Raw genomic sequence first — 14,226 nt, forward strand, 5'->3', positions numbered from 1 at the left:
ACACATCACGGACAAACTGAATTGGTCCACCCACACAGACAGCGTCGTGAAGAAGGCTCAGCAGCGCCTCTTCAACCTCATGAGGCTGAAGAAATTCGGCTTGTCACCAAAAGCACTCACACACTTCTACAGATGCACAATCGAGAGCATCCTGTTGGGCTGTCTCACCGTCTGGTACGGCAACTGCTCCGCCCACAACCGTAAGGCTCTCCAGAGGGTAATGAGGTCTGCACAACGCATCACCGGGGGCAAACTACCTGCCCTCCAGGACACCTACACCACCCGATGTCACAGGAAGCCATAAAGATCATCAAGAACAACCACCACCCGAGCCACTGCCTGTTCACCCCGTTATCATCCAGAAGGCGAGGTCAGTACAGGTGCATCAAAGCAGGGACCGAGAGGCTGAAAAACAGCTTCTATCTCAAGGCCATCAGACTGTTAAACAGCCACCAGTTGGCTGCTGCCAACACACTGACTCAACTCCAGTCACTTTAATAATGGGAATTGATGAAAATTGATGTAAAATATATCACTAGCCACTTTAAACAATGCTACTTAATACCCTACATTACTCATCTCATATGTATATGTATATACTGTACTCTATATCATCTACTGCATTTTTATGTAATACATGTATCACTAGCCACTTTAAACTATGCCACTTTGTTTACATACCCTACATTACTCATCTCATATGTACAGTGGGGCAAAAAAGTATTTAGTCAGCCACCAATTCTGCAAGTTCTCCCACTTCAAAAGATGAGAGAGGCCTGTAATTTTCATCATAGGTACACTTCAACTATGACAGACAAAATGAGGAAAAAAATCCAGAAAATCACATTGTAGGATTTTTAATGAATTTATTTGCAAATTATGGTGGAAAATAAGTATTTGGTCACCTACAAACAAGCAAGATTTCTGGCTCTCACAGACCTATAACTTATTTTTTAAGAGGCTCCTCTGTCCTCCACTCGTTACCTGTATTAATGGCACCTGTTTGAACTTGTTATCAGTATAAAAGACACCTGTCCACAACCTCAAACAGTCACACTGCAAACTCCACTATGGCCAAGCCCAAAGAGCTGTCAAAGGACACCAGAAACATTTTTGCCCCACTGTATATACTGTACTCGATACCATCTACTGCATCTTCCCTATGCCGTTCTGTACCATCACTCATTCATATATCTTTATGTACATATTCTTTATCCCTTTACATTTTTGTGTATAAGGTAGTAGTTTTGGAATTGTTAGATTAGATTACTCGTTGGTTATTACTGCATTGTCGTAACTAGAAGCACAAGCATTTCGCTACACTCGCATTAACATCTGCTAACCATGTGTATGTGACAAATACATTTGATTTGAACTAGTAGTAGTAGGCTACATGATCTGTGTCATTGTGCATGAATGTGTCTTTCTCTGTGGTTTTCTTCCTACCCCGACTGCACCACAGAAGATGATCTGTCATTTGTTAATTTCACACATTTAGCAGCATCAGCCTTAAGCACTTTTTTGGTCTGTAACTTATTAGGCATCACCTTTCCATTTTCCGGTTTTGACTGAGTGACTGGCAGAATCAAAGCGGGTTTCATTCTCTTTGATGATGGGTGTTTTACTTTTAATGTGAATTAACGTTTTTTATATATATTTTTGACCAGCCCACCTTAATAGAAGATGGTCCGGCCCTTCTGGCATTTGCCAGAATTGCCAGACCGCCAATGCTTGAAAATGGTTTTCGCAGATCAGGAGGCTCCTTGCTCCCCACAGCCCCTAATCGAAATCTATGCACTGTATTGTGACGTTTTATTGATAACGGCCTATGCAGCAAACTAATAAAAATGATTGTATTAAATTACTTGCACTGGTAGCATTTTGGTAAAGCAAGCGTCTTCCTTCCTTTACAAAAAAATATTTTCCTTCCTTTTTCCCCCCTGTTGGTAAAAATTACACGGCGAGTTCTGATTGGACGTGGAGCGGCACAGCCTGCGGAGAACCAATCAGCGTGGGCCACGGTAAGATTTTGTCGCCCTCTCTTCTCGCGGTGTGCATGACAAGAAATTGGAGAGGTCCACAGAGAACCATGAGACTTTTACTTGGTAAGAAAGTCTAAACAGCTTGTAATTCGGATGTTTTTGTATTATAACTAGGTTAATATCACGGTGGCCATAATACGATGTATGCAAGATTGCTTACGTTAGCTAGTTATTGAATCAGGTTACAGTTTGCTTCACTGCAGCTAACCATATGAATGTTCGTGGCCTTGTAAACGAACTAACAGTAATGACAGCTACAGGATGGTTTAAAAGACGACCAGCAAAATGAATACCTGATGACGGCTCAAACAGCTCCTGTATTGTAAGCTAACTAACGAGTTAAATAGTTATTTGCAGTTTGGCTTGATGTGCCAACTTTTGTAGCGCTAGCTACCTATGCCAACTAGCTAGCTAGCTAGACAGATAGATAGATACTTTTTTTTTCTGCTGAACTGTAGACAATGGAATTGTGCTGTTGTGTTAGTTTGCTTATGTCTGCAATATGACAATGTGAACGGACGCATCTCACATTCAGCTCCTTCCTATTTCCTATTTCCCAGCAGCTCTGTTGGGGTGTTCCCTGGTCTTTATGGTCCAAGGCTTCTACTCTGCTAGCGATGATGTGGTTGAACTCAACCCCTCCAACTTCAACCGGGAGGTTCTTCAGAGCGACAGCCTATGGCTCATCGAATTTTACGCACCTTGGTGAGTGGTCAAGTCTTCCCTGGGCCCAACGAAATACTGAGAACTTGCTCGAGATCGAAATTGTCACCAAGCAGTAGTTAGTGTTGTATGTAATCTCCTTATCCCAATATCCTGTCAAGTAGGGACAACCAAAACTGTAGACCTGGGGTGCATTCAGGAGGGTGTAACATTAGAAAATGTTTAGATAGAAATGTCTGGTGTAGAATGGATTACATTGTCTGTCAGGCAGAATAGGGAATTGTGTCAATTACATTTCTGCAGCTTTCTGATCACGGCACCTCACTGAATACCCCCAAGTTTATAGGGGTCAATTATGACAATGATAAAGAAGTTGATATATTAGTAAACCCATATTCCCTTTGACATGATCTTGAAGCCACTGCACGCATCCTGTCTCAACAAACATCTGTTGCAGGTCTATGCAAAACCAGAATTACTATCCCTCCGATTGTTATGAAAGTCTTTGAATGGGATTTATGTAGACTTCACTTTGTCGATTTTATATGAGGCTGTGTGTAGTCTGGTGCCTCAGACTTAACTGTTTCCCTCCACAGGTGTGGCCACTGCCAGAGTCTGACTGCTGACTGGAAGAAAACCGCTACAGCCTTGAAGGTAAACTGCACATTTGTTATTGCAGTGTTATGACACTGTCTTTTGGTTAAATTACACCAAAATGAGATCAACTTAAGATGTTTTATTTACAGTACTATGTCACTAGAGACATAGACTGCACATTACTACAGTGCATTCCACATACAGTGATTACAGCTGTGCAGGACAATTTGATCACTCTTAACTGAATTCACAATAAGCGGAGTGTACCTTTTCATGACAACTTTGGGAGATTGCTATGGCCTGGGTGTATATCTTTCTAGTTTTGAGTACAAAACAAATGGAACTCACTCGCACTCTATGAGCTATACCAATGACAGTAACCTCTCGCTTTCTTTCTCTTCCCTCAGGGGATCGTTAAGGTCGGTGCGGTGGACGCCGACCAGCACAACTCCCTGGGTGGTCAGTACAGTGTCAGAGGCTTCCCCACCATCAAGATCTTTGGTGCCAATAAGAACAAGCCAGACGATTACCAAGGTACGTCTAATAGCTTTTCAATTAAAAAAAAAAAAAATCTGCATTTCTTATTGGTTCAGGTAGTCCCTCCATGTTTCAGTCCCATTTTCTTCCTTTTTGTGCCTAATGAACACAACCCTAGGTTTGTATTCATTAGTGCACACCCATAGCAAAAAGTTTTGCAATGGAAAACAAAAACGAGTTCAGTTTATCATCCCGATTTTGTTTTTTATTTTGGTGTCTAGTGTATTGGTTTTCAAACTGTGCGGTGTTTAGGAAACTGGTGTTAATAATCTTTCTCCCTGCCTCAGGTGGGCGCAATAGCCAGGCCATTGTGGACGGGGCCCTGAATGCTCTTCACACATTGGTGAAGGACAGGATGAGTGGCAGGTCGGGTGGCTCTGACTACAGTAGACAGGTAACTACTACTTACACCTAGGCTGGGTCATGTTAAGTAGGAAGAAAATGTTTAGAAATGGGTAGGTACTATCTGATCTCGTCCAATAATAACAGATAGTTTTTTTCCGTTACAAAACGTTTTTGCTATGTTGTACCCTATTGCACATGACTCCAGTGTCCTACAACATTTAGCCACCTGTTGAAAGAATTTTTAAATGACAGTGTGGGTTTTAAGAATCATGTCAAGTCTCTTTTTGTTGAAACATACAGTGCCCTCTGTAATTATTTGGACAGTGATACATTTGTTGTTTTGGCTCTGCACTTCAGATTTGAAATGATACAATGACTATGAGGGTAAAGTGCAGAATGTCAGCTTTAATTTGAGGGTATTTTCATCCATATCGGATGAACCGTATAGAAATTACAGCACTGTCCCCCCCGTCCCCCCCATTGTTTTTAGGGGACCAAAAGTATTGAGACAAATTCACTTATTTGTATTGTAGTAGTCTGATTTTGGTATTTGGTCCCATATTCCTAGCACGCAATGATTACAGCAAGCTTGTGACTCTACACACTTTTTAGTGCCCAAGAAAGAAATGGTAAATAATGTGTCATTTTGGAGTCACTATTATTGTAAATAAATAAAGGTAAAAAAAATAAGAATAGATGTTTCTAAACACAACCAAAACAACCAGCAAATGCATTTAACGAGATTGTAGAGTCAGTCACAAGCTTGATGTAATTGTTGCGTGCTAGGAATATGGGACCAAATACTACACTTTTGACTACTTTAATACACATATTTGAATTTGTCCCAATTCTTTTGTTCCCCTAAAATTGGGGGATTATGTACAAAAAGTACTGTAATTTCTAAATGATTCACCTGTATATGGATGAAAATACCCTCAAATTAAAGCTGACAGTCTGCACTTTAACCTCAGTCATTGTGTCAGTTGAAATCCAAAGTGCTGGAGTACAGAGCCAAAACAACAACAACGTGTCCCTGTCCCAATAATTATGGAAGGCACTGTATATTTTGAGCAGAGTGTAAGCGGTGCGTCTAAGTTAACGTATCTTCGTGGTTGTCTTTCTCTAGAGTGGTGGTGGCGGCGGCGGCAGTAAGAAAGATGTTGTGGAGCTGACCGACGACAACTTTGACCGGCTGGTTCTGAACAGTGGTGAAGTGTGGCTAGTGGAGTTCTTTGCCCCCTGGTGTGGCCACTGCAAGAGCCTGGAGCCTGAGTGGGCTGCTGCAGCCTCGGCCGTCAAGGAGCAGACCAAGGACAAGGTCCACCTTGGAGCAGTGGATGCCACCGTGCACCAAGGTCTGGCCAGCCGCTATGGGGTGAGCAGAAAACACCCACCAAAACATCACACCAGTCAGCCTTACCACTGATGAGCCGTGCACCACTGTCTGTTCATCTGTACACAACAGCAGAAAATTTAGATGGAATGAAAGATCTAGAAATTAAGGAATCACGTTCGCCTATTCATTACATCTCTATCGGCAATGTTCCACCAAGTTTGCCAACTGAATGTGGCCATGGACTGAGGTTTGTCCTGTTTCTCTCTCCGTATCTGCAGATCCGTGGATTTCCCACCATTAAGATCTTCAAGAAGGGGGAGGAGCCTGAGGACTACCAGGGGGGGAGGACCCGAGGTGACATCATTGCCGGGGCTCTGGACCTGTTCTCCGACAATGCAGCTCCTCCGGAGTTGCTCGAGGTCCGTGTCTGCGAGTCCGTGTCTGCATGTACAATAAGATAATTATAATATTATTATTATTATAAGATAATTCATTCTGATGGAGAGCATAAAAACAAATGTATATGTTTTTTTTCATTCCTCCACAATTTCGTGATTATGATCTTGTCTCATCGCTGCAACTCTCCAATGGGCTCGAAGGTCGAGGCGAAGGTCGAGTCATGCGTCCTCCGAAAAAACATGACCCGCCAAACTGCGCTTCTAAACTTGTTATGGCTGCAATCCCAATATCGGGATAAGTGTCATCAACAACCGCTGAATAGCATAGTGCTACATTCAATAAATATTACTACAAATATTTATATTCATGAAATCACAAGTGCAAAATAGGAAAACACAGCTTAGCCTTTTGTTAATCTACCTGTCGTGTCAGATTTTGAAATTATGCTTTTCAGAGAATGTCCAAGCGTTTGTGTAAATTTATCGATCGTACTAAGTACACTTAGCATCAGGAAGCTTGGTCGCGAAACTTAGAAAAGCAATCAAATTAATCGTTTACCTTTGATCTTCGGATGTTTTCACTCACGAGACTCCCAGTTACACAACAAATGTTCCGTTTGTTCCATAAAGATGATTTTGATATCCAAAATACATCCGTTTGTTTGTTTGGCGCGTTATGTTCAGAAATCCACAGGAAAGAGCGGTCACGACAACGCAGACAAATTCCAAATAGTTTCCATAATGTCCACAGAAACATGTCAAATGTTTTTTATAATCAATCCTCAGGTTGTTTTTAAAATATATAATCGATAATATATCAACCGCAAATGTCTTTCACAGTAGGAGAGGGGAAAACAATGGCTGTCCAAATTCTGTTGCGCGAGCAAAACTCTTGTGACCACTTGACGCGATGTTATCGTTCTGGCTCACTTTTCAAAATAAAAGCCTGAAACTGTGTCTGAAGACTGTTGACACCTTGAGGAAGCGATAGGAAAAGGAATCTGGTTCATATCCCTTTAAATCCAGCAGAGGCTATGGAACATGAAGTTTTCAAAATAGAAGCCACTTCCTGTTTTGATTTTCCTCAGGGTTTCGCCTGCAATATCAGTTCTGTTATACTCACAGACAATATTTTGACAGTTTTGGAAACTTTAGTGTTTTCTATCCAATACTAATAATAATAAGCATATATTAGCAACTGAGACTGAGGAGCTGGCTGTTTACAATGTGCACCTTTTCATCCAAGCTACTCAATACTGCCCCTGCAGCCATAAAAAGTTGTCTTGCTTAACCCGGAAGCCTGCCGCGCCAATGTATCGGAGAAAACAACTGATGACCGAAGTCACCACAAGGAGTCGCTAGAGTGCGATGAGCCAAGTAAAGCCCCCGGCACCTGTCTAAGGATCATGCTATTTAATCAGTTTCTTGATATACCACACCTGTCAGGTGGATGGTTTATCTTGGCAAAGGAGAAATTCTCACTAACAGGGATGTAAGCACATTGTGTACAATGCTTTTTGTGCATTCAGAACATTTCTGGGATCTTTAATTTTAGCTCATGAAACATGGGATCAACACTTTACATGCTGCATTTATATTATTGTTCAGTATATAAATCTAAACACGAGGCCTATAGGCTATGCCTACGCTGCGTTGTATGCCATTACCTCATGAGTAAATTCTGAGCTGAAAACATTGTAGGGTATTCTGTTAAAACAACTACAGCCTATGCGCACGTTGTAATCAAAATTATAATCTTAATTGGTGGCAAACTGTGTCAAACTATTCTTTTGTGAGGTGCAACCGGGACCAGTAGATGGTGGGATCGATAAACCAGGATTGGAGAGGATCCTACATAATTGTTTAAATCTCCATATTTGGAAACATATATTTTTTAGGGGGTAGATCAGCTTTAATATTGCAGATTGTGCTTTCCATTAATGTCATTTTCTGCATCATTCCCAATCCCCCATATTTAAAAAAAATAAAAATAGATTGTCCTTTATTATTTTCCCTTAAACCTACCACCCTTTTGGGAACATTTTGGCTGCACAGTCGATTACAATGGCGATGGACAGAGTTGTAGATAAGATAACAAACAGTATGTTCTCCACTGTTCAACAAGAATAGCCTATGCAGCTTGTTGTTGACGCCAATCACAAGTCATCAAAGTGCCACTACAGTCATTTTGTAATTAATCTTTATTTTTTCACCTTTTATTTAACCAGGTAGGTCAGTTGAGAACAAGTTCTCATTTACAACTGCGACCTGGCCAAGATAAAGTAAAGCAGTTCGACACATACAACAACAGTTACACATGGAATAAACAAACATAGTCAATAATACAATAGAAAAAGTCTATATACAGTATGTGCAAATGAGGTAGGAAAAGGGAGGTAAGGCAATAAATAGGCCATGGTGGCGACATAATTACAATATAGCAATTAAACACTGGAGTGATAGATGTGCAGAAGATGAATGTGCAAGTAGAGATACTGGGGTGCAAAGTAGCAAGATAAATACAGTATGGGGATGAGGTAGTTATGGCTGTGTACAGGTGCAGTAATCTGTGAGCTGCTCTGGCAGCTGGTGCTTAAAGCTAGTGCGGGAGATATGACTTTCCGGCTTCAGTGATTTTTGCAGTTCGTTCCAGTCATTGGCAGCAGAGAACTGGAAGAAAAGGCGGCCAAAGGAAGAATTGGCTTTGGGGGTGACCAGTGAGATATACTTGCTGGAGTGCGTGAAACGGGTGGGTGCTGCTATGGTGACCAGTGAGCTGACATAAGGCGGGGCTTTACCTAGGAGAGACTTGTAGATGACCTGCAGCCAGTGGGTTTGGCAACGAGTATGAAACGAGGGCCAACCAACGAGAGCGGAGAGGTCGCAGTGGTGGGTAATATGTGGGGCTTTGGTGACAAAACAGATGGCACTGTGATAGACTGCATCCAATTTGTTGAGTAGAGTGTTGGAGGCTATTTTGTAAATTACATCGTCGAAGTTGAGGATCGGTGGGATGGTCAGTTTTAAGAGGGTATGCTATGTTTGGCTGCATGAGTGAAGGATGCTTTGTTGCAAAATAGGAAGCCGATTCTACATTTACATTTGGATTGGAAATGCTTAATGTGAGTCTGGAAGGAGAGTTTACAGTGTAACCAGACACCTAGGTATTTGTAGTTGTCCACATATTCTAAGTCAGAACCGTTCAGAGTAGTGATGCTAGATGGGTGGGTAGGTGCGGGCAGCGATCGGTTGAAGAGGATGCATTTAGTTTAGCTTGCATTTAAGAGCAGTTGGAGGCCACGGAAAGAGAGTTGTATGGCATTGAAGCTTGTCTGGAGGTTAGTTAACTTCATTGGGATAGGAGGCAGCATTTTCACTTTTGTATGAAAAGCGTGCCCAGAGTAAACTGCCTGCTACTCAGGCCCAGATGCTAATATATGCATATTATTAGTAGTATTGTATAGAAAACACTCAACGTTTCTAAAACTGTTTGAATGATGTCTGTGAGTATAACAGAACTCATATGGCAGGCAGAAATCTGAGAAAAAAATCCAACCAGGAAGTGGGAAATCTGAGATTTGTAGTTTTTCAACACGGCCCCTATTGAAGATAGGAAGTGCAAGATGACCAATATCCCCCTAAGGCTTCCACTAGATGTCAACAGTCTTTAGAATGTTGTTTCAGGCTTCTACTGTGAAGGGGGGCTGAAAGAGAGGGGAATGAGTCAGAGGTATGCCAGCAGCCAAGAGCTTGTGACGCGCGGTCATGTGAAGGTTTCCTCGCGTTCCATTGCTTTTCTACAGACAAAGGAATTCTCCGGTTGGGACATTATTGAAGATTTATGTTAAAAACATCCTAAAGATTGATTCTATATTTCGTTTGATATGTTTCTACGACCAGTAATATAACTTTTTGGACATTATGTCCGGCCTTTCCGCTGGAAACGCACCCGCGTTTGGATTTGTTTTCTAACAATGGACATAAATTATGAAATTTATCGAACAAATCAAACATTTTTTGTGGAACTGGGATTCCTGGGAGTGCATTCTGATGAAGATCATCAAAGGTAAGTTAATATTTATAATGCTATGTTGACGACACAACATGTCTATACGGAACTGGTCGTCCTCGGGCCTGTTCGGAACGGGTCTCTATATTGAAAAATGTATTAATGCATATTTTTCTGGTGGGAAAGCCCAACGTCCATTTCGGAACGGGTCCAACTTTTTAAACTTCAACAGAGGCCCAATTTAATGACACCTGTCACAACAGACAATGCCGGTGACTTCGTGAATGATATCACAGAAACTGTACTTGTTTTTATTTTTATTTTTTTATTTATTTCACCTTTATTTAACCAGGTAGGCTAGTTGAGAACAAGTTCTCATTTGCAACTGCGACCTGTCCAAGATAAAGCATAGCAGTGTGAACAGACAACGCAGAGTTACACATGGAGTAAACAATTAACAAGTCAATAATACAGTAGAAAAAAAGGAGAGTCTATTTACATTGTGTGCAAAAGGCATGAGGAGGTAGGCAAATAATTACAATTTTGCAGATTAACACTGGATTGATAAATGATCAGATGGTCATGTACAGGTAGAGATATTGGTGTGCAAAAGAGCAGAAAAGAAAATAAATAAAAACGGTATGGGGATGAGGTAGGTAAAAATGGGCGGGCTATTTACCGATAGACTATGTACAGCGGCAGCAATCGGTTAGCTGCTCAGATAGCAGATGTTTGAAGTTGGTGAGGGAGATAAGTCTCCAACTTCAGCGATTTTTGCAATTCGTTCCAGTCACAAGCAAAACAGAACTGGAACGAAAGGCGGCCAAATGAGGTGTTGGCTTTAGGGATGATCAGTGAGATACACCTGTTGGAGCGCGTGTTACGGGTGGGTGTTGCCATCGTGACCAGTGAACTGAGGTAAGGCGGAGCTTTACCTAGCATGGACTTGTAGATGACCTGGAGCCAGTGGGTCTGGCGACGAATATGTAGCGAGGGCCAGCCGACTAGAGCATACAGGTCGCAGTGGTGGGTGGAATAAGGTGCTTTAGTGACAAAACGGATGGCACTGTGATAAACTGCATCCAGTTTGCTGAGTAGAGTGTTGAAAGCCAGAAATAGGATGCTTTTTAATTTAGCCAAATAAACTACAATTGACTACAATAACTGTTGTAATTTCATTTTTCCGCTGTACCACACCTGAACCGTGACCCCCAGAACATCAAAGTACTGAACTGTGGGTTTGGTGAACTGTTACACCGTTATTGTCGTCTGCTCTCCGGCTGAAAGTTAATTAAAACAATAACATATTTTCAATGGATGTCTTCTAACTTTGACGTTTAGTGTGTTTTTGTTCTGACAGACAGATTCTGAATGTGTTTGTGTGACTCTCAGATCCTTAATGCAGATGTCCTGAAGAAGACCTGCGATGATTACCAGCTCTGTGTCATTGCTGTGCTGCCCCACATCCTGGACACAGGTTAGATGGAACTACTCTCTTCAGTTAGTCCCCTGATCACGTTCATGCTTTTATTCTCAGGCTGTTTGATATGGCACATGGCGTTGTACCTCATGACGGTTCATTGATTTTTGCCGTTTTGGATCTGTACAAAACTGACCTGTCCCTTTCTTGACTCGTTGCAGGTGCAGCAGGCAGGAATGGCTACCTGGAGGTGATGATGAAGATGGCAGAGAAGTACAAGAAGAAGATGTGGGGGTCAGTATATAGAAAGAGCCTGCAATTTAACACTTCACCGACTGAGCAGACCGACTGATATACAAGTTATTTTATCCTATGTTAGTACTCTATAGGATTTGTGGATTAGCCGATTAGCAATGCAAGTCTTCTCTCTCTAGCTGGCTGTGGACTGAGGCTGGTGTTCAGATGGAGCTGGAGGCGTCACTGGGCATTGGAGGGTTCGGCTACCCTGCCATGGCGGCCATCAACGCCCGCAAGATGAAGTTCGCCCTGCTCAAGGGCTCGTTCAGCGAGACTGGCATTCACGAGTTCCTCAGGTAGGGGTGCCCATTTAGTGTTTTACACAGTGTAGTATAGACCATGGATGCATCCTAAATGGCACCCTATTCCCTATATAATACACTACTTTAATCGTGCCTATAAAGGGAATAGGGTGCCATTTGGGACATAGCCCATACCCAACCCTCTTCCTGGAGAGCTACTTGGTCACAAAGGCTTTTGCTCCAACTTGATTCAGCTAATTAGGGTCCTGGTAAGCAGCTAATCAGGTGTGGTACAGTATCATTCTAAGGAATCTTTTCTCTCTTTTTTTTTAGGGATCTGTCTGTAGGCCGCGGCTCCACTGCTACCGTCGGGGGCGGGGCTTTGCCTAATATCAACTCTGTCGAAGCCTGGGACGGCAAAGACGGAGAGGTGAGTGGGAGTGGTCAAAGGGTGTATGTGATCCTCCGAGGTCCTCGTACCATAATACAGTTTTGGCTGGACAAGGTGATTTGAGCTTTACCCAAGTCTTGCCTCGGGCCAGTTCATGACAATGTAACGTTACAGAACATCCAGATCGAGATAGTGTAGAACCAATATGATGGTATGTCCAAGAGAATAGTTTCACCCCACTGAATACACCACAGGGTCTTATTCATTTGTGCACATCATTGGGAATATTTGGGAACGGAATAAGTTGTGCAAAAAAGTTAACCCCTCCCAGTTTTGGTTCGCTTTCTTACGTTTGGTTTCTAATGAATATGTTATTGTTTGCCCAGTCCTCAATCCTCTCTCCTTTTTTATCCCCAGCTTCCCGTGGAGGATGACTACGACCTGAGTGATGTGGACCTAGACGACAACTTTGTCAAGAACGAGTTGTGAGCCCAGTGTTCCGGTTTGACGACATCTTGTCTGTCTGGTCTACCTCGGCGTGGCCAGTCTCTCCTCTCCCGTGGAGCAAGTTGGAGACTGGGTCGCCCTCTTACTGAAATATCCCAGAAGATAAAATAAATTTAAGAGAGTGTGGCCCTGTTGAGAAATGTATTCTTCCCTCTGTTTCCTTCAGGTTAACACAGATCTATAAGTGATTAGAGAGGTGTTAGGAAGCTTACCACCCGTTTACTTTCATCAGTCCAACAAATTCAGATCTGTGAGTACTTCAAATAAGGATTGGAAAGACGCAAGGATGCATTGCTGAAGTAATTGAACCACAGGAGGCTGCTGAGGGGAGGTTGGCTCATAATAATAGCTGTAACGTTACAACCATGTTTGAGTTCGATACCATTCGACTTCTAACGTTCCAACCATTACTGTGAACCCGTCCTCCTCAAGTTAGATGCCACCAACCTCCTGTGAATTGAATCAGAAAGTCACCTGCAGCTTCTCACATCGGCCGAGTTCCACTGCTTAGATATTGCAACGCCTGGATAGATAAAATACTTATGAGCTGTCGATGTCCGTAAGTCTCCGTCTCACAGACCTGCTGAATATTAGTCACTGCATTAATTATGCAGGCCCTACTTTTTTGGAAAGAGTTGAGGGTTTTCTGGATATGGCTGTCCAGTTGGAACATTCCTTTCTGCAACCGTCCCCTCTTCCTTGTTTCGCCACTCTGACGTCAAGCTAATCAGACATGGTTGTATTCGATTTCACTTTCATGCCCGGCCTGATGTGACTATATATATATTTGAGGGATTTAGTTGTCGTATTTTTATTTTATTCTGTCGGTGTCTGTGCAGGACAAAGGGCAATACCGTGGGACTTCTTGTTTTTCTTACAAAACTTTATTTAGATTGTGTGAAAACAAAATGACATTTTTGTTACAAAATAAAAAGAGAATACTGTTTCATTATTTATGTATGTGTATTCTGTGTTGGGAAATGACGAGCTTCACTGTCAATGTATTTTTAGCTAGGAACACAAAATAATTGAGTTTCTCACTTTAACAATGTACCATTGCTGTAGCACAGGTATTTTGAAAAATAAATGTTTATGGCCCCCAACTTTACTGGTAGTTCCAGTGTATTAAAACCATCTTTTGCAGATACTGGTTTGTTTAACTCCACAGGGATAGAGGTCATTCACAGCCATGGCTGTAGTGAATCTCTAACCCTGAAACTAGACTGCAAAGGTTGCATATGTTTTTCGGACTTTAGTCGCCTGTAATGGACACGCTAGCTACAGAAACCATAGAAGCAGCATTTTACCGAGGCTTGTGTTGCATAATCTCTTTACAGTACAAGTCTACTTCTAGCACAAAGACGTGTGTCTGAGAAGTGAACAACTGATAGTTGCTTATGTTTTCTTCCCCTCTTCTGATGCTTCTGGTGGAGCAAGCTAAA

General features: G+C 42.1%; 1 protein-coding gene across 2 annotated transcripts; it reads left to right on the forward strand.

Moving 5' to 3' along the window:
- Positions 1 to 1,958: 1,958 nt before the first annotated feature.
- Positions 1,959 to 13,738, forward strand: LOC118386764 (protein disulfide-isomerase A6-like). Of its 2 annotated transcripts, none has more exons than XM_035774552.1 (12): positions 1,959 to 2,105; positions 2,603 to 2,747; positions 3,302 to 3,359; positions 3,710 to 3,836; positions 4,127 to 4,233; positions 5,311 to 5,559; positions 5,799 to 5,939; positions 11,320 to 11,404; positions 11,569 to 11,641; positions 11,782 to 11,940; positions 12,220 to 12,316; positions 12,695 to 13,738. In XM_035774552.1, exons 1-12 carry the CDS (start codon positions 2,057 to 2,059, stop codon positions 12,764 to 12,766), a joined length of 1,362 nt encoding a protein of 453 aa, XP_035630445.1. In that variant the 5' UTR covers positions 1,959 to 2,056; the 3' UTR covers positions 12,767 to 13,738. The 2 variants fall into 2 exon arrangements, with proteins under 2 accessions (XP_035630445.1, XP_035630446.1); XM_035774553.2 differs by having other exon boundaries at positions 2,011 to 2,105; positions 2,606 to 2,747.
- The last annotated feature ends 488 nt before the right edge of the window (positions 13,739 to 14,226 follow it).

The sequence above is a fragment of the Oncorhynchus keta genome, chromosome 8 (genome assembly GCF_023373465.1).
Source record: "Oncorhynchus keta strain PuntledgeMale-10-30-2019 chromosome 8, Oket_V2, whole genome shotgun sequence".
Lineage (NCBI taxonomy): Eukaryota > Metazoa > Chordata > Actinopteri > Salmoniformes > Salmonidae > Oncorhynchus > Oncorhynchus keta.

Excerpts from the sequence above, each read along its gene's own strand:
- LOC118386764 (XM_035774552.1), top strand. The coding sequence starts at position 2,057 with ATGACAAGAAATTGGAGAGGTCCACAGAGAACCATGAGACTTTTACTT. Across the intron at positions 4,234-5,310 it reads GCTCTGACTACAGTAGACAG|AGTGGTGGTGGCGGCGGCGG; the intron begins GTAACTACTACT and ends GTCTTTCTCTAG. Across the intron at positions 12,317-12,694 it reads GGGACGGCAAAGACGGAGAG|CTTCCCGTGGAGGATGACTA; the intron begins GTGAGTGGGAGT and ends TTTTATCCCCAG.